This window comes from Protopterus annectens, chromosome 12.part0, assembly GCF_019279795.1.
Source record: "Protopterus annectens isolate FY-2018-M chromosome 12.part0, PAN1.0, whole genome shotgun sequence".
Lineage (NCBI taxonomy): Eukaryota > Metazoa > Chordata > Ceratodontiformes > Protopteridae > Protopterus > Protopterus annectens.
In genome coordinates this window covers 836,646,255-836,666,829 of record NC_056746.1, presented here as the reverse complement: position 1 = coordinate 836,666,829, position 20,575 = coordinate 836,646,255, and the positions used below count along the sequence as shown (strand labels likewise).

The 20,575-nt window shown below is 40.4% G+C and overlaps 1 protein-coding gene across 3 annotated transcripts in view; it reads right to left on the bottom strand.

The window, feature by feature from the left end:
* ZNF512B (zinc finger protein 512B) overlaps positions 1–20,575 on the bottom strand; it is a 1,438,759-nt gene that overhangs the window by 358,205 nt on the left and 1,059,979 nt on the right. For all 3 annotated transcript variants that reach the window (XM_044089878.1, XM_044089880.1, XM_044089879.1), the window contains exon 12: positions 19,990–20,157. In XM_044089878.1, coding sequence (XP_043945813.1) covers positions 19,990–20,157 — 168 coding nt within the window. The remainder of the gene's footprint in view (positions 1–19,989; positions 20,158–20,575) is intronic.

The following is a 20,575-nucleotide window of genomic DNA, read 5'->3' as shown; positions in this document are numbered from 1 at the left end:
TACTATTATTCTTAAGGATCTGCATCTAAAAATCATTCTGTCCTTATTTCTTGAACTTCACCATGCTTCATCATCATCCCTTTCCACTTTGAATTACAACCTTCTGCTTGTGTTATGTATGTGTAGCTCTAATGTATTCCTTCAAATAAGTAATCCTAAACCACCTTGTTCTACTGGGAGAATTAACTTATCCTCCTTAACTCTTGCCCTCTTCCCCTCTAACAGATGTTCCTTCAAGTCTTTAATTATTGTTCACAACTTTTCCTCTGGTTGATAAACATATGCCTCATTCGTATAAAAAGCTGAAGTAACAAAACATTTTCATGCTTGCATTTTACTATCCATATACAACTTTTGCTTAGTCTCTTCCCACATATCCTTAGCTGGCATAAAAGAAACCCTTTTAACTTATTCTCCTTAATACTTCATTTTAATGAGCATTGCTCACCCAGTTAATGTGTGGATACATAATTTATGGCTATAGCCATTTTATCTTTATTAATTTTGTATCCCAAAAAAAGACCTGAAACTTTCTCAAAATGTTCCACAACACCAAGGTGTCTTTTTCTGGATTTAACAGGTACAAAATAAGATCATCTGCAAATAAGGCCAACTTTCCTTGATTACCACAATTATATCCTTAAATTTCTGAGTCCCTCATTATCTTTCCCAATGGCTTGATATATAAATCAAATGAAGGGGGAAAATGATACTATTTCCACTGTTCAAACTCAGCTTATCAGAAGAACCTTCTCACTTTATTTAATCTGACCCTTCATATAGCCTAAAGTTATTATTGTATCAAAGAATGCAAATGTCTCCATTGCCCTACTCATAAAATCCCCAAATACTCTTTTGAACGCTTTCTCAGCATCAAGACCCACTAACAACAGTAATATTTTATTACATTCTTCTTCTCTCTGGACCATCATTGTTTTATTAATGATGTCAAATGTTTCAAAAATATCTACTACTTTTGGCAACACGTTTGTCATTCTTTTAGCTAGTATAGACATGAACACTTCATATTCATAGTTTAAAATTGAAGTCAACATATATGGGTCTTCACCATCTTAGGCTAATACATCCACCACAGCTTTTTTCCAAGTTCTGGTGCATCACCACTTTTTATAATACTATTAAAATCTTCCAGATCTTTATCACTTCCCTCCCTGCTAACTTCTAAACTTCCACAGGAATACAATCTCTTCCTGGAGACTTCCCAGCAGATTAATTATACATCACTGTTTTTTATCCCATCTCCTCCTATCTTAACTATTAGCTGTTTAAGCTCATCTTTCTCTAACCTTGGTATAATTAAGTCTTCTAAAATATCTCCGTTCATGCTCTTTTGTGGTTTCCACATTTCTCTGCTTTATACAAATTTTCATAAAATTTCCCCAATATTACAATATGTCTACAGGATCTCTGGTTATTTTTCTTGTTAAAGGCTCCCTAACTTTGGCAACAGCTCTTTCTACTTTTTTTGTTGCCCAAGTCAAACTGCTAAAAGTTTTTTTTTTTGTTCTTGAAGTTTTTTTTTAAACAAGAAACATCGTTATTAAATTATCACACATGACATACACAATCCTACATTTACATAAATGAAAACAAACCATCCTGACAATTCTAGTTGCAGATATTATAAATTACAAACTACGTTGACACAATTGTAGTTGCAAACATTACACACTTATAATCTGTCCAGTCATTGTCAGTCAAACATTACATAACTCATACAAATCCTGCCTTCTTTTAAACCTTGTGTGACGATGTGAGGTATTGCCATCTGTGCCAGGGAGAATAGGGCAGTGCATGTGTAACATATGCCAGCATAATTAACAGGAGTTTTGTAAATAATTTTGTGTCATTTGACTATCAGACTGACTTGTACAGATGTTTGTGTTAAAAATGTATCAAAAGTATTATCATAACTGATTAAATATATACTTTAAACAAATAATTCTAGAAGGGAAGAGTAGAAGTTTTGAAATGGTTCTATAATTTTCAAATATTGCAACAGATCTTAGCAAAGCTTTGAATGTGTACTCTACCAGAGTGATGTCATTCTGTAAACAGCACTGAGACGATAGAACTCTCACAGTAGCTTGTTTTGTTTTCTTTGGAACATGATATAAAAATCTATGACAGTTGTTAGTTCTTCAGTTCAGTTAGTTAGAAGTTCATCACCTTGCCTTGTGGAAGCAAGCTTCTAAGCATCTAACCTTGCCTTGCCGTACTAATTAAGTTAGCTATGGAACAGTTTTTCTTTAGACAGTCAGGAAATCCAGTGAAATTAGTTGAGTATTGTTTTTCTGCAACTGTCTGAATCTGCCCAACTGTGTATTTTGTGTCTCCTGTGATTGAAACTCTGGTGTTTATTGTACTTATTTATTTATTTCAGTTTGATTACCGGGGAAGTCCACTGGGCCAAGAAGTGCCCATTTTCAGTGGAGGCCCGGGGAGAAAAGCTCCACAAGCAATACAATGAAACATGGTTACATAAAGTTAATGGTATAATACAAGAGTAAGATTCAAACAGTCAGGAAATACATTTACATAAAATGTGCATAATGAGCAAGCATAATAAAGCACTACAGTGCAGAGAAAAAAATAAAGATAATACATAGATGTGCATACATTTTTTTTTTTTTTAACAGACTGAACAAAGTTGGAGTCAGGAGAAAGTCAGAAGAGTCAGGTTAAGCTTGGGGGTAGAGAGGGGCAGGAAATGGAGAGCTCAGGGAGAGAGATCCCTGGAATTTATATCTGGTGAGAGCAAGAACATTTCCATTTGGATGACAGGTATTCAAAAACTTGGGTCTTGAAGGATTCGGAGTTAGGTATAGTCCTAAGAGAAGGAGGGAGGGAGTTTCATTTTTTACCTAGAGAGAAGGAGAGTAGAAGTTGGCCGGCAGGACATTTGGGTTTGTGGATGGAGATAAGGTTTTGGTGTTCAGATCTCAGAGATCTGTTTGGGGTGTATGGTGGAAGGATGTTTATTAAGGCAGGGCATGAGTCTGGGTAGAATATTAGTTTGTGAGCGGTGGTTAGTTGGAGATAGTCTAAGTGGTTAGGAAGTTCAAGCCAATTTAGAGATTGAAGGGTAAGGCAGTGGTGAGTTGAGGTTTTGGATTTAGTTGCGAATTTAGAGATCTTATAGCAAGTTTCAAGTTTTGAGGTATTGGAAGTAGACAGATTGGTTAGAAGAGGGGCTCCATAAAGAAGAGAGGGTAGAAGGTATGTAATTGCCAGGGTGTGCCTAGAAGAGTTGGAAAGAAATTGGTTATTTCTGTAGAGCATGCTAACTTTTGATGGGTTTTCTTTATGTTTTGTATGTGGAGATCGAATTTTAGGTGTTCGTCTATGGTAATGCCGAGTAGTTTAGCGGAAGGCACCACTTCTATAGCAGTGTTGGTTTGGCTTAGGACTTTGAAGGAATCTTTGTCAAAGGAGGAGGAAACTCTGGTAGAAGTGAAAATTAGAATTTTGGATTTATTAGAGTTGAGGGAGAGATGGTTTTGGTGCATCCAGTTCTCTGTAGTGGAAAAGGCTGTTTGTGTTAGTCTGGAGTTCAGTAATGTTAGAGGCAGCACAAACTAAGGTGGAGTCATCAGCATATTGGATGACTGTAGTGTCAGGGATGACAGAGTGTAGATTATTTATAAAGATGTTGAAGAGCATGGGTCCGAGGATGGACCCCTGGGGAACACCGATAGGTGTAGGCAAGAAGGAAGAGGTAGAGTTCATCCATCTGACAGCTTGAGATCTATCAGATAGGTAACTGGAGAACCAGGAAAGAGTATTTGGGGAGAGATTAAGGTTGACGAGATGAAAGAGTAGGTGTGTATGGGAGATGGTGTCAAAGGCTTTAGAAAGATCTAGTAGTACTGTGGATACAAGGAGTCCAGAGTCTCGGGCTCGATTGACTGTTTCAAGGAAGGATAGTAAGGCAGTAATGGTGCTGTGGCCAGGGCTGAAGCCGTGTTGGGTGGATGTAAGTAGGTGATTCTGGGTTAGGAAAGGTAAAAGCTGGTGGTGGACACATTTTTGTAGGACTTTAGATATTGGAGAGAGTAGGGCAATGGGGAAGAAATTAGAAATAGTGGTGTTTTTAATGGTGTAAACCTAAAGGGTGTAAATTAGATATTTAATATTCTCATTTTTTCTACTTTATTGCTTATTATTAAATATTTTTACACCCTTCGTTGTGGTTGATCTTTTAGATAATATTTTTAATATTAATGGACATGCTGCACCTCAGAAAATCCAAATCCCATTGAGCTACGCGCTCGAGAGACTTGAACCTCAGCACTGAAATAAATAGGACATGCTGGAGGGACAGATTCATAACCCAGAGGCTCCCTTCACTCTGGAATAAAATCCCAGTCCAGGTTAGGCAGAGTCCCTCATTGACTATCTTCAAGAGGAATCTTGATGAGTGGATGGGAGATCGTAGGTTTACCCCGGGTATCACTTCTGTGTCACTGTTAGACAGAGGCACAGTATACTAACCTCGAAAAAGGGCATAGCAAAATTAATTTAAAATGGGTGGCGAAAGCCTAACACACTCTGGCTAGGCTTATAAATGCCGTAGGGCAGCTAGCCTAGTATGAACCTATGAGAGTACTTGTGCTTATTTTAGTGATGCCGTGGCCTTGCTGCTTTGGTTACACTCTACTATACACCCTTGTAAGAGCCTTAGAGCAGTTGACTGGTGGCAGCATGATTACCTTATAGTCTGGGTAGAAGGGAGGCACAGCTAGTAAATCTATGCCAGTCTTTCCCTGAAGGGTGTGTGTGTGTGTGTGTGTGTGTGTGTGTGTGAAAATCAAACACCCAGGTGTAGGTGTGTCAACTACTTGGAATTGGGACACAGTGCTCCAAAATGAGTCTTGTTTGGGCTCAGAGGAGTCCAGTCCCAGGTCTGGAGCAGGTTTCCTATGTGCTCTTGGGGGAAACTGTACTTGATGCAGAGAGCTGCATTTGAAATACTGTGCAAATCCACTCCTGGTCTTAGTGACCGTCTCTCACCGGTGTCAATGGTGAGGATTGAGGCTCCTTGACTACTGTTATGGGATAGAGAGGCTGTCACAACTCATTCTCCCTCTGCATGTATTGTTCCCACAATTTACATTTTTTTCCTATGTAATTTGCTCCTATCCTTTTCTAAAGATCCCAATTACAGTTGTTTTATCTCTGTTACTATATTCACTACTTCTAGTACAGTTGCTTTAGACTTTGATTTCCATTTTGTAGTAATTGCTTTTTGGCAGCCACCATAAATAGGGTCTATATTAGAACATCCAAGTTTTAAAACTTTGAATGTTCTAATATTGAACCTAAAACAGCGAACGCTTAAAATAGCGTAGCTGTAGAACACAGAATTTTTTCCTAGGGAAAGAATTTGGTTGACCGTTTCTGTGACTTCGCTATATTCAGCACTGTGGTGGAAAGTTACGGGTCAGGTTCAGGTAAGTGTGCGATTTTGCGGATGTTAGGGTTAGGGCGCGGGTGAGGTGAGTGTGCGATAGTGACAGACATTAGGGTTAGGGCGGGATAGGTGAGTTAGGGTTAGGGCGCGGGTGAGGTGTGTGCGCGATAGTGACGGACGTTAGGGTTAGGGTTTGGGTTAAGATAAGTGGATAGGTAGTAGTGTATGTACAGTTTTGTGTAGGGTAGATGTAGGATTTTAAGTGTATGTGTGTGGATTGCGTTTTTTTTGGTGTGCTTGTGTTGTGTGTGTGTTTCTCGGAACAGCAAATTTTTTCCAAGGGAAAAAATTCGCTGTTCCAGGTGTTCGAGATTTTAAGCTTTTGCTTAAAAGGGGTTGATGAATTAGCATTCGCTTTTCTAACTGTTCGTTAATTTAATATAGACCCCATAAATAGACTCATCAAGGCCTTACTATGCCTAGGCAATTCAGATTCTGTATCACAGCTCAAAAAAATAATTTCATTAGTTACACCAGTTTCCTTAACCAGTACCTCTGACACAGTGTCTGTAGGGAATCATTAAAGTCTGCCAACCCATTACACTCCAAGAAAATATGTTCAATTACCTTTTTCTTCCCCATCACACCTCCAACATTTGCTATCTACCTGGGGAAAAACACTTTGAAGTTTTCTTGGGGTATAAAAATGGGTCTATATCAGAACATCGAAGTATTAAAACTTCGAATGTTCTGATATTGAACACTATTCAGCGAACGCTAAGAATAGCGAAGCTGCAGAACAGCAAATTCTTTCCTCGGGAAAGAATTCGGTTGGCCATTTCTGTGGCTTCGCTATTCTTAGCGCTGTGGTGGAAAGTTACGGGTTGGGTTCAGGTAAGTGTGCGATTGTTTGTACGTTAGGGTTAGGGGCGGGTTAAGTGAGTTAGGGCGCAGGTTAGGTGAGTGTGCGATAGTGATGGACCTTAGGGTTAGAGTTTGCGTTAAGGTAAGTGGGTAGATAGTACTGTATGTTTAGTTTAGTGTAGCGTTAGATGTAGGAATTTAAGTGTATGTGTGTGTGGTTGCTGTTTGTGTGATGTGCTTGTGTTGTGCGTATGTGTTTCGGAGCAGTGAAGTTTTTCCATGGGAAAAAAATTGCTGTTGTGAATGTTCAATATTTTCATGTTTAGATGTTTTGGGGCCGATGAAATAGCGTTCGCTATTTTCATCTTTCGATAACGTGATATAAACGCATAAAAATACCTATGTAAACACTTCCAAGCAAAGCTCCTAAATCTTCTAGATTTTGTTGCATATTTGGGAGACATACATATACCCCCCCCCATTGTTTCTTTGTGAATTGCTAATCCAGTCTCTCTTTCCAATCCTTTCTAACTTCTTCTGATTGACTATTATAATTAGCATGCAATATTGTATATGTTCTACTAATTACTTCTTTGTTAATGACAGCTTCTTTTCTACATTCTACTAAAAACTCTACCAGTGCTGGTCTTTTGTTTAGGACCGTCATATTTCTTTCTCTTTGCCTATACTCCAATCTCAATCCTTGATAGGGAAGGCAATCTCTAACGTGCAGTCCAAATAAATTCTCGGGGTCTTCCCTTTTTATTACCTTTCCCTCTCCAGTTATTTGCTCCATATACCTTGGTTCCTTTGCCAGTTTTCTCCAATAAATTCCAGCCCTCTCTTGGCTATTTTCTATATCCCTAATTGCACTCATCCCTATCGGCAGGACCTCCTTTCTCCATTCTCGTGTTGGCTTAGTTCCTAGAATACTTTCTGCCACTTTATGAATATAACATTTTGTATGATTATTGTTATTCTCCTTAAAGGTCTCATCCAAAATTCCAGTCTCTCATTTCTTGAGCTTCCTCCCTGTTTCATCATCATCCCTTTTCACGTTGAATTATAATTTTCTGCTTGTGCTACATATTGGAGCCTTAACTGTGTCGTCTGAAATTCCCCCTTTAAAGTTGGTAATTTCAAGCTGCCCTGCTCTATTGAAAGAATCAGCTTATCCCACTTGACTCTTGCCATCTTTCTCCACCCAGATAAAATCCTTCAGCTCTTTACTAACTGCTATATACAACTTATTCTCTGGTTAATAAAAATATGCCTGATCTGTGTATAAGACTAAGGACTAAAAATATTTTAACTGCTTGTATCTTACTACTGCTGTCCATATAACACAGCTTTCAATTTCTCAGTTTGTTTAGTCTCTTCCCGCATATCTTTACCTGCCACAACGGAATCATTTTTAATCTATTCTCCAAAATACGTACTTCATTTTGTCATGCCCTTATAAATATGGATATTGTTGAACCAATTTGTGTGTGGGTATGCTACTTACCGCTACTGCCTTTGTTTTAGCTCTTTAATTTTGTATCCAGAAAAGATTTGAAACTGCCCCAAAATGTTCCACAACACTGTTATTCCCTGTTACTTCCCTTTCTAGTGTTGTCAGGTATAAAATAACATCTGCAAATACAGCCAGCTTTTCTTGATTGCCATACCAATTATATCACTGGATTTTTGAGTCCATTTATTTTCTTTGCCAGTTTTTCTAAATATAATACAAATAAAGGGGAGAAAGGACACTCCCTGCCTGATTCCTCTGCTCAAGCTGAAATTATCAGCCAGGACACCAGCCACTTTAATTTTTCCCTGCCGATCCCTCACATATCCACCTAATCAACCTTATAATTTTATCAGGAATGCAAATTCTTCTATTGTCCTGCTCACAAAGTCCCAGCTTACTCTGTCAGCTGCTTTTTCTGCATCAAGACCCACCAACAACAGTATTTTCTTACATTCTTCTTCACTCTGGATCCTCATTGTTCTGTTAATATTGTCAAATGTTTGGCTCTCTCCACAAAACCATACTGATCCATATCTACCAATTTTGGCTTCACTTTTGCCATTCTTTTAGCCATTGGAGACAAAGATTTTATAATCACGATTTACTAATGAAATAGGCCTGTATGAAGCTGGATTTGATGGATCTTTACCCTCTTTAGTATTACAGCTACCACTGCTTTCTTCCAGGATGTTGGTACTCCTCCAAATTCTAAAATACTGTTAAACAAAACCCCCCAGATCTGTGTTCTGGTGTACTTATTAAAAATATCTGCTTAACAGTAATCTTTCTAAATGTGTGCATATTATCCAAATACTCCCTTATTTTCTACTTAGCAGTCTGCAGTTCCTCCTCTTCTTGTTCTGTGAGATTCCCCTTATTCTGCAATACTTTAACCTTTCTCAGCCTCTAAATAAATCATATTACTTTTTAATCACATCTCATTCTCTTTTATTTCTACCCTATGTTTAAACTCCTTTTTCATTTTATCCCTCTCAGTAGCTATCACTTCTGAAGAAATTTCTGTCTTCCCTAATAACTATAAAGTAACTGCCACTACTGATTCCTTAAATTCCTCTCTTTTTAGGTAGGAAAGCACCAGTGTCTCATTTTTACTGGTGCATGATCTGATACAGTTATTGGGTGTGTGTCGAAGAAAACATTGATCTGAATATATAGTATACACTTAGTGTAAACTTTCTGAATGAATAGACAGCACAAGCATTGTAGCTCGGAATTCAGAAACTGTACACTTTCTGGTAACCTTTATGAATATATGTTTACAACTAAAACAAATACTTATTTTTCTTTAGTATCTTCATCACATACAGTCACTGAAAAGATATCCTCCAACATTTAAAATACCCCTGACTGCATACTATACAAAACTGCTTTACAGCACAGCATGCAGTTTACATCATGAAATGTTTTAACAAATACTTAAAAGGACAAAAATTGTTTTACTTACAGTTACTTCTTTTTTCATTTAGTGTCCTAAACATTAATGACAAAGTGGGATATATGCTTTACAGTCTGCCTATAAGTTTAACAAAGTCAACAAAAGTCCAGTCTTTCTCAGCCACTTTTTCTAGAAAAGCCATATTTCATAAAAGTGACTGATGCTTTATTGTTTCCCATTTACTCTCTAATTTCAATGTTGCTAGTCTTCTTCTTGGTTCATTTCTATCATTTCTTTTGGGAAAACTTGGTGAGATTTAGAAAGTCTACCAGGGTCATTAGCCTAGTAACACTATGAATCATCTCCATCTCTGAGCACCAGACTCTGGTTCAAGTCCAAGGTATTCCTGAATCTATCAGTGAACTCCCACACTTTTTTTTCTGTCTGACAAGCATTTTTCTTTGGAACACTGGTTTCACAGGCAAAGTCTCTCTATGAGCTCTATTGTTGGAAGAATAAGAAACATAGTTCCCTTCTGTTTGCTGGATCACTTTTTGTTGAATAAACTTTTTTTTATTTCCACCTGCCTCCTTAATACCAATAATAAATAAGACCTTAAACTACAAAAAGGAATCAGAATTTACAGAAAGTTTTGTTTTAATGACATGAATCACTGAGTGATTACTTAACCAAAGCTTTACTCCGTAACAGGTTATGTTGTCCCACAACAGACCAACCTCCAGCAGTGAGGTGCAACAAATAAAAATGTTTAAAACGGAAAAGAAATATAAGCCAGGAAGCTGCACGCAGTCATCTAGTTTTGTTTTTATCCATGTGTAGATATGTATAATATGTATATCTGTATAGACACACACACACACACACACACACACACACACACACACACACACACACACACACACACACACACACACACACACACACATCATGAATGCCTTCACTAAATGTACATCATTCTGTGTAAACAGCAAACACAAGCATAACTCACACCTTCTTCCTAAATTAAGTTTTCCTACTGATTTTCCTTCAGCCCTGAATATTGAGGGGGGTTCCACTAAATGTACTCTTACTGTAATCTTTCTGATGACTAGAAAGCACAAAAAATGTGGTAGAGATGTTCTTGAATACAGATTATGTACACTTACACTTAGTGTAGGTGTTAATGAATCCGGCCCAAAGCTTGTTCCTTTTTTTTCTTGATAAGCTGCTGATTGACAAGTTGTGTTTGATTAGTTTCCTTTTGATACACTGTACTTTAGATAAATGGTCATACATCCATATATATGTATGCATGCATGCATGTATGTGTATCTTTATACATGCATATATTTTATATACGTGTTTATTTGTATATTTTTATGCATACACATATATTCTTTATGCACACACACACACACACACACACACACACACACACACATATATATATATATATATATATATATATATATATATATAGTTACACTTTACAATCTCGAAATACTGAAATGTCGATTTTCCATACTTCCAGACTATAAAGTCGAAAGTTCAGGTACGTGAAACTGTATAACAGCGACTGCGAAAATGTTGCATTTGCCATTATGTGTTTGCATACGTGACGTGCAGTACGGTTTGTGGATTTAGTTGGGGTTTGAGGTAAGTGGTGTTTTTGTAAGGGTATTGGGTAAGGATTGTAGCGTGTGTGAGTGTGTGTAGTGGCGAGTTTTATGTGTTTGTGTGTTTAGTGCAACCTCAGAGTTAGTATATATAAGTGGGGGTGGGGTGTTTTTAGCAAGATTGTGTGTGTTAGTTTTGTTGTGTTTGTGTGTTGGTTTAGTTTTTTGTAGTGTCGGCAGGTAGGTGTATTTGTGTGGTGTAGTGTTTTGTTTGTGTGACGTTTGTGGTTTGAAAGTTCGCGATTTTAAAGTTTCAGGTATTTGATTTTTCGATTTTATAGTCTCGAGATACTGAAATTCGATATTTCAGTATTTCGAGATTATAAAGTGAATCTATATATATGAAACATTTATATCAACTGGAAGCGAAAATTGAAGGAACCACCGCGTATGGTGAAAAGCGTTCATTCATTTGTTTATTGGCGTGGATTTGCTGTGCTTTTATTTTCAACTACAATAAACTTGGAAGGTGGTTCCTTCAATTTTCGCTTCCAGTTGATATTTTTCTTGGTACGTGGAGGTTGGTACTCCAAAATATGAAACATTTAGTTGACACAGAATTGCTCAACAAAATAAGAAATAATCCCTTTCAGATGAGTGAAAAATACAGCAAAGCAGAAACACATTAAGAATAATGCAACAATAACAGAGAAACACAACAGATTACTCTTGATAAAAATGGATAACAGTAGAGACTGTGTGTGTGTGTGTGTGTGTGTGTGTGTGTGTGTGTGTGTGTGTGTGTGTGTGTGTGTGTCTAAACAAGACGGATACTTCAGCGACTGGAAAGAGGAGTACAAGGAAGGTGATGTGGGAAAGACAACCTTGTGTACGATGATGATGAAAGTAAAGTACAGTTGTGTACCTACCATAAATGTAGATGTTCGAGTGTATTCACTGTTGCAGTCATTACAATTGGGTTATCTTGCTGGCAGGCTACCCGCAGTCGGCCTGAGTTCCAAAGTCTAGGTCCGGTGTCGGTTGCTGTCGCCTCCTCCCTGACGTCAGTGTACCAGGGGTATAAAAGATGCAGCCGACGCCATTTTCTTCAGTCTTTCTTGCCCCAGATGTCAGGTGCCCCCAAAATGGTAGGCTAAATCATGCCAATAAGCATGCATACAGAAAAAACAACTTTTCCTTCATCTACAAGCAAATACACCACATAGGTTGTATAGAATAGAGAAGTACAGATGAGTCCCAGCAAGGAAAAGGGGGATGGTGGGTGGGTAACCTGGACTGCAACAGTGAATACACTCCAACATCTACATTTATGGTAGATACACAACTGTACTATGTTCATCGTATTTCAATGTTGCAGTCATTACAATTGGATTGAATCCCAAAGCTAAGGTTGGGAGGCTGGTGCTAAACAGGATTAGGAGAGGCTATCAGGCCCTGCAGAACTGCAGTGGCAAAGCCTGCCCTGGATTTAGAGTAGAGAGGTAAGTGATAGTGCTTTGTAAAAGTATGCACTGAACTCCAGGTTGCAGCCTCTAAGATGTCTTTGGTTGGTACTCCTCTGAGGAAGGCTGCTGAAGTGGCTGCTGCTCTGGTTGATTGTGGCCTAATGCCCTTAGGTACTGATTTGCCATGCTGAGAATAGCAGAAACGAATGCAGTGGCCTATCCACTTTGAAATAGTCTGTTTTGAGATAGGCTTTCCTTGTGATCCTGCAGCATATGCCACTAGAAGTTGTTCATTCTTTCTGAAAGCTTTGGTTCTGTCCAAGTAGAAGCGCAGCTGCCTGTGAATGTCCAAAGAATGTAGAAGCCTCTCACCCTTATTCTGTGGGTTTGGGTAAAAGGTAGGCAAATGAATTGTTTGGTTAAGGGCCACACTGGACACTACCTTAGGTATAAATGTAGGGTTTGTCCTCAGAGAAACCCTGTCATGATGGAAAATGATAAAAGGTTCCACAGCAATGAGTGCCTGTAACTCTGTGACTCGTCTAGCGGAGGTTATTGCTAGGAGCAGAGCTGTTTTCCAGGATAAGAATTTGATATCAGCTGCAGAGGCTGGCGCAAACGGAGGCAGTGTGAGTTTTTCCAAGATATAGTTGAGGTCCCATGCAGGTATTGGGGCTCTCTTTGGAGGTCTTATGTTTTTTGCCCCTCTGAGGTACTGCCTTAGTAATGGATGCGAAAAAATAGGTGGTTCTGTATTGTAATGAGCTGAAACGGCAGAGGCATGAATTTTAATTGATGAAAAGGAAAGGACTTTATCCAGCATCTCAGTTAAGTATTGCAAAATCTGAGGAATATTTGGAAAGTACAGTTGTGTACCTACCATAAATGTAGATGTTCGAGTGTATTCACTGTTGCAATCATTACACTGGAGTTATCCTGCTGGCAGGCTACCCTCAGTCGGCCTGAATTCCAAAGTCCTGGTCCGGCGTCGGTTGCTGTCTCCTCTTCCCTGACATCAGTGTGCCAGGGGTATATAAGATGCAGCTGATGCCATTTTCTTCAGTTTTTCTTGCCCCAGATGTCAGGTGCCCCCAAGAAGGTAGGCAATACATATTGCTTATAAAAACATACAGTAAAATAAAAACAATACCTTCATCTACAAGCAAATACACCACACAGGTTGTATAGGATACAGAAGTATAGATAAGTCCCAGCAAAGAAAGGGGGATGAAGGGTGGGTAACCTGGACTGCAACAGTGAATACACTCTAACATCTACATTTATGGTAGGTACACAACTGTGCTATGTTCATCGTGTTTCACTGTTGCAGTCATTACACTTGGGTTGAATCCCAAAGCTGAGGTAGGGCGGCTGGGTCTAAATAGGATTAGGAGTGGCTATGAGGCCCTGCAGAACTGCAGTGGCAAAGCCTGCTCTGTATTTAGAGTAAAGAGGTAAGTGATAATGCTTGGTAAAAGTGTGCACTGAACTCCAAGTTGCAGCCTCCAAAATTTCCTTGGTTGGTACTCCTCTGAGAAAGGCTGCTGAAGTGGCTGCTGCCCTGGTAGAATGTGACCTAATATTCTTAGGCACTGACTTGCCATGCTGTGCATAGCAGAAATGAATACAGTGTCCTATCCATTTTGAAATAGTCTGCTTTGAGATAGCCTTTCCTTGTGATCCTGCAGCACATGCTACAAACAGTTGCTCAGTTTTTCTGAAAGCTTTTGTTTTGTCCAAGTAGAAGCGTAGCTGCCTGTGTATGTCCAAAGAGTGCAGACGTCTCTCCCCTTTATTCTGGGGATTTGGATAAAATGTTGGCAAATGAATGGTTTGGTTAAGAGCCACACTGGATACTACCTTTGGCATAAATGTTGGGTTTGTCCTTAGAGAAACCCTGTCCGGATGAAAAATGATAAAAGGTTCCACTGCCATTAATGCCTGTAACTCTGAGACTCTTCTTGCTGAAGTTATTGCTAGGAGCAGAGCAGTTTTCCATGATAAGAATTTTATGTCAGCTGTACTGGCTGGCTCAAAAGGAGGTAGTGTGAGCTTAGTTGAGATCCCATGTAGGTATCGGTGCTCTCCTTGGGGGTCTTATGTTTTTTGCCCCTCTGAGGTACTGTCTTAGCAGTGGATGAGAGAAAACAGGAGGTTCCGTATTGTAATGAGCTGAAATGGCAGATGCATGGATCTTAATTGATGAGAAGGATAGGCCTTTGTCCAGCATCTCAGTTAGGTATTGTAAAATCTGAGGAATATTTGGAACAAGTGGTTCAAGTCCTTGTGCCTGGTTCCAAGCACATAATCTCTTCCATTTTTCTGCATAAGAATTCCTGGTGCTGGGCCTCCTGGCTTCCAAAATGACATCCATAACAGCTTTAGAGAGAGGTGTGTTCTTAGTGGCTATATTATCCGCCATGCAGCCAGATTTAAGGTTCTGAGTTGGCTGTGCAGGATCTGATTGTTTTGTTGAGTCAGATGATGAGGAATTAGAGGTAAAGTCCAGGCTGGGCCTTGAGACAAGCTCTTTAGGATTGGGTACCAGTGCTGGCGTGGCCAGTCTGGGGCAATCAAAATCATTTTTGACTTCTCTTGTCTGACTTTTAGGAGAACCTTGGGAAGAAGAGGCAGTGGTGTAAAGGCATAAACTGTTAGGGTTTTCCAGCTGAAAGATAGAGCATCCACTTTCCATGCTTGTGAGTGATATGTCCTTGTGCAGAATCTCTGTAGTTGGCAGTTGTTAGGGGAGGCAAAGAGATCTATATCCGGGCATCCCCAGTTCTTTGTTATTATGCTGAAGACTTGTGGATCCAATTTCCATTTGTGGGGAACCATTAGGATTCTGCTTAGTCTGCCAGAGTATTTATCCTTCCTGGCAGGAATTGTGCTTGCAGATGTACTTGGTAAGTGAATGCTGTGTCCCACAAGTTCATGGCTAGTCTGCAGAGGGGGTAGGAAAGTGTGCCCCCTGCTTGTTTATGTACCACATGACTGTAGTATTGTCCGTCTTTATCAGTAGTTGTCCTGGATGAAGTAGATCCTTGAAGGCTGTCAGGGCATTCTGTACTGCTAGCATCTCTTTTTGATTGATATGTAGATGCATTTGACTTGTGGACCATGTGCCCTGAATACATCTTCCTGCCATATGGGCCCCCCAGGCATAATCTGATGCATCTGTTGTCAATGTCTGCCTGGCTGTGGGTATGGTGAATGGCTGTCCCGTGTTGAGGTGACAGGCTTTTGCCCACCATTGAAACTCCTGTTGCAGGCAGGGAATGAGGGTAATTATTGTTTCCAGGCTGTTGCAATGTTGAGTCCAAACACTTTTTAGATACCATTGAAGTTTCCTCATATGCAGTCTTGCATATGGAATTGAAGAATGCAGGATGCCAAGAAGCCCAAAGCCTGCAGAATTTTTCTTGCAGATAACTGGGTTTTTGTTGCCAACATTTTGAAGTAAGAAGTCAGTTGTCTGTGTTTGTCTGGCGTGAGATAAGCCATCTGGGCAGTTGTATTTAAGCTTGCACCCAGGAATATTATCTCTTGAGAGGGTACGAGTTTTGATTTATTTTCATTTACTGTGTACCCTAGACCTGTTAGTAACCTTTTTACAAACGCCAGATGCTGTAGTAGAGTGTCCTTGTTATCTGCTTGAATAAGGCAGTCGTCCAAGTAAGGATATATTTGTATTCCCCTTTGTCTGCAAAATGCAATCACTGGTGCCAGGCATTTTGTGAAGACCCTGGGCGCAGAAGATAAGCCAAAGGGCAGTGCAGAGAATTGGTAGTGCATTGAGCCAGCTATAAATCTGAGGTATCTTCTGCATGACTGTCTGAGTGGGACATGCAGGTATGCCTCTTTTAGGTCTAAAGTCACAAGCCAAGCCTTCTTGCCCAGCATGGGCAGAAGCTGCTGCAGAGTTAACATTTTGAATTTTGGAATATCCAGGAATGTGCTTAGGATAGACAGGTCCAGTATTGGTCTCCAGGCTTTGTCCTTTCTGGGTACCAAGAATAGCCTTGAGTAAAATCCTAGTCCCTGCTCTTGCTGTGGTACTTGATGAATGGCTCTCGTGTCCATGAGAGATGAAACTTGTTTTTGTGCCTCTGCCCACTGATTGCGTGGCAGGTCTGGCATACTGTTTGGCCTTGGCAGGGTGTGAAAGTGGAACCTGTAGCCTTGAGATACGATATTTAAGACCCATTTGTCCTCGGTGATCATATGCCAATTTTGTGAAAAAAGTGCTAGTTTTCCCCCCAAAGGAGCTGCCAGAAGATACGTGCTTGGTGTTGACAGGGGAAAGTCATTAAGACTGTTTCCTGTATGGTTGTGATTTTTCCTCTCCACTTTTGGGGGTAGAAGCACCCCATTGTTTAGGCCTGTATGAGCCTTGGGGCTGTGATCTCCCTCTGGGGCATCTGTATCTGCCTCTTTGTGGCCTGCCTGACACTGGAAAGGACCAATTCTTTGTAGGCCAGTTCCTGGGAGGCTGTACCTGTAAGAAATCCTTCACTGTTTGCATAGATTTAGCTTTGTCCTCCATTTTCTTCAACACTTCTTCTGCTTTAACACCAAACAAGGTATCATGTTGTAGTGGAGCATTTAAAAGTTTTGCTTTAACATGATCAGCCAGATTCTGTTCTTTTAACCAAGCATGCCTCCTAATGACAGAACCTGTAACTTCGGCCCTGCAGGAGGCCTCTAGAGAATCAAAACCACATTGCAAAGTATGCTTTCCCACTTGTTCAGCTGCATGCAATAAATCCTGCATTTCTTTGTTTTCTGCACATTCTGAATTTATCAACATTTTCTGTTTAAGCAGTGACATAAGATATTGCTGATATTTAAGCATATGAAACTGACAACTTAAAGCTCTTACAGCCAAGGTAGCAGAAGTATAAATCTTTTCCCCCCATCTGTCCACGGCCCTTGAATCCCTATCAGAGGGGAGAGGGTTTTTTTGCAGTGGAAGCCTTGACCCCCTTGGGACCCTGAGAAATAGTTTCTGGGTCAGCAGCAGGGTTTTTGTAAAGAAATTTATGAGAATCCGGAACCCTGTAGTATCTATCTGGCTTAACAGGAGCTGGTGGTAAAGAGTCAGGAGATAGACCGGACTCTGCAAAAACATCATCTACAATGTCTAAAACAGAAGGAATAGCAAGGGGCCTGTGCTGGGGGTAATAAAAGGAAGTCTCTGAGCCTTTTCTTGGATTCTGAGTAATCTTGGCTCTCCCAATGGAAATGCTCCCTCATAGTATGCAGGGTCTCCCCAAAAGAATAATCCTCAGGAGGAGAGGCTGAAGGGGTAGATTCTTCAGCATCAGAATCCTCACAGGGAGGAAGGGAATATTCATGCTCAGAAGAGGAATCCGAGGAAATGGAAACCTGATCTGAAGATTCATAATCTATCTCTTGCCTAAGCCTCTTATCAGGAGGGGGATGGGAACCCCTGATCAAAGTAATTAGGTCGTCGGCCATTTTAAGCATCTGTTTTTTAGGCATGGAGGCCTGCCCAGGAGAATGCTGTACTTGTTTCTTTGTCTTTAGAGCTGCTTTAGTCTTTGCCTTTGAAGCGGAAGTTGGCTTTACATATAACTGTGCAGGCCTGAAAACACCCTCAGAAGCCGATGCCTGCTCAGCGGCTCCAGACCCATCTGAGGGAATAGTTTCTGAGTGTCCAATACCTTGAGTTTCTAGCGGCCTAGTTGGCTCCATGTGGGAGTCGGAAGCAGTCTGTGGCTCTGAGGTAGCGGGCGTCAGGGGCTGCGAAAGCACCTCACTGAGAACCGGCGACAGGCCTAGCGGAAGCCTTGTCGTCGGTTTTGGACCTCGGATGCCTGTCCTTTTCTTTGCGCTTTTTATAAACTCTGGTAGTCGGCTGTTCCGATGGCATTATATAATTGAATCTTCGGCCAAAGTAATGAAATGCAAAATCGTACCGAAGCTTAATAGTGCGTTGGTTAAATCTAGCACAAAACTGACAACTAGCAATGTCGTGGTCAGGGCCTAGGCAAGGAATACAGTAAGAATGAAAATCCTTATGAGGTATTTGCTTCCCACAAGAAATACAATTATTAACTTTTTCTGACATCGGTCTGGAGCAAGAAAAAAGTTTCCCCAATGGGGTACTTAGCTTTAATGAAGACTTTGGATCTGAAATTTGAATTTGAAAATCTCAGGAGTCGGCCGACCAGCACTTGCGAACTGCTTTTGCTTCGGGCACCGCACAGCAAGAAAGACTGAAGAAAATGGCGTTGACTGCATCCTTCATACCCCTGGCGCACTGACGTCAGGGAGGAGGCGACAGCAACCGATGCCAGACCTAGACTTTGGAACTTGGGTGACTGCCAGCAGGATAACCCAATTGTAATGACTGCAACAGTGAAACACGATGAACATCAGTAAATAAGTAGAAGAATAAAGTGAAATGTTAATGGTGAGTTGGTAAGTTAAGTAGGCCAGTTTAAAGAAGGGAAGACATACACATACAGCAGATCAGCCTGGGAAAACTCATATAAAAACAAAAAAAAAGGAAGTGATGAAGAAGAAAATTCTAGATTTTAAAGGGACAAAGCACAATTTGTCATCTCTTCGCCCCACACCATAGGATATGGTGTCCTAAGCAAAGTGTCACACCCTACCAAATCATTCCACAATCAGGCTGCAGCTACAATGAAATGATCCTTTGTCATTTCATTGGGTTTGTCAGTGGAGAACCTCTTAAGCTAACTCTCTGAATTGCATCATGTTTTAATGCAGTGAAATGGTATTTCAGTAAGTCTTAAATCTACCACCAAGCACATCTGTTTGCCAGAAATCCTGCTACTGCAACCCTAAGCAATGCCACAATATGATAAAGCAATTACTACCCCACAAGAAAAACAATCCACAGACTCCATCATTATCAATACAGCCATCTAACTCCAGATCGCCGTATCCAGAATTAGAATGCCAGTGCCACAAGCAGGAGCTTTACCCCCCAGAATACTTTGCTCCCACTGCCTTCCAATTATCATCCAACTCCCAACCAAATAGTCCATTTGTTCTCCATCATCAGAGCAAGGACTGATTAGGAGGGGCCATTAAGGCAGCCATCATTGTGGTTTGAGTTTTTGTCCATTATGCCTCACCCCCACACTGTTGCTCAGCAACTACAAATGAAAGGTGAATGCAACAGGTACGATGTCAGTAGACAACTAGTTCACATGCAGGATGCACGACATGGTGGCTTTTCTGGTCTTCACTGGAGAAATCCAGCCAACATGCATATTCAACAGGGAAATCTAGACAACTCGCATATGTCCCTGGGTATGCTTTCTGCCTTCCTCCCCCTTATTGTGATATCAAATGCCTGAGACACTAATCAAACTCAAGCTGCCTATGCTGCAGTCAGGGTTCTATCCCTCTATACCACCAGCAGAGGCACAGAAATCTGAGTAACTAACACAGGTGCACCCATACAATGTCTGGGAACCTAAATTGCAACAGTCACAGGCATACGTGACATATTAGTGACACTTTCTTAGTGTTGATTGGCAAATAAAAATAGTTAGGCAATAAATCTGTAGCACTGATAAATGTGTCCAGAGCATTAGTACAGCAGTTATCATGAACACACATGCCAACAACAATCTTTTTTCACATTACAATTAGTATGATATCCCAAACCTAATGAATACAAAATATTCTCTTACCGCTGTATGTTCCGAGCGCACATGGTAGTCATGGCCAACCTTGGATTTGTATTGCTTTCCACAATATTTGCAATTAAACACAGGCTTCTCAGCTTCAGTCAACTCTTTCCCACATCGTTTCTGGTGGTACTGATAACCCATCAGACTGGAGAACATTGCTGTACATTCCTGTGGAAAGACACACAGTAAGAGAATACTATTTTTCACCAAATAAGCTACACTCCCTGACCATCTCATATTTAATGCTATTCTGTTCTGATTATAACCCTCTGAATTCCCTTTTCTACTGTAAGACAGCTGAGCTGCCAAGGCGGTTTTCCTTCCATTCTGATCAGAATTTTAGGAAAATGCTACAGCTGTACTGTTCCACCAACAAAGAAAGGTGAAAACGGGTTCCTGACTATCCCTTGTAACAAGCTGTCCTTGCTGCATTGTTCCTGAGGTACATAAAAATGCCTCTTCATCACCCACTCCAGTGTTACTGATTGCTTCCCAAATGATACTGTTCCAAATCTCAAAGCAGTACTGAACAAAATGCAACATACCATCTATATCCATTCCTTTCCAGAAAATGTTCTTCCAGACA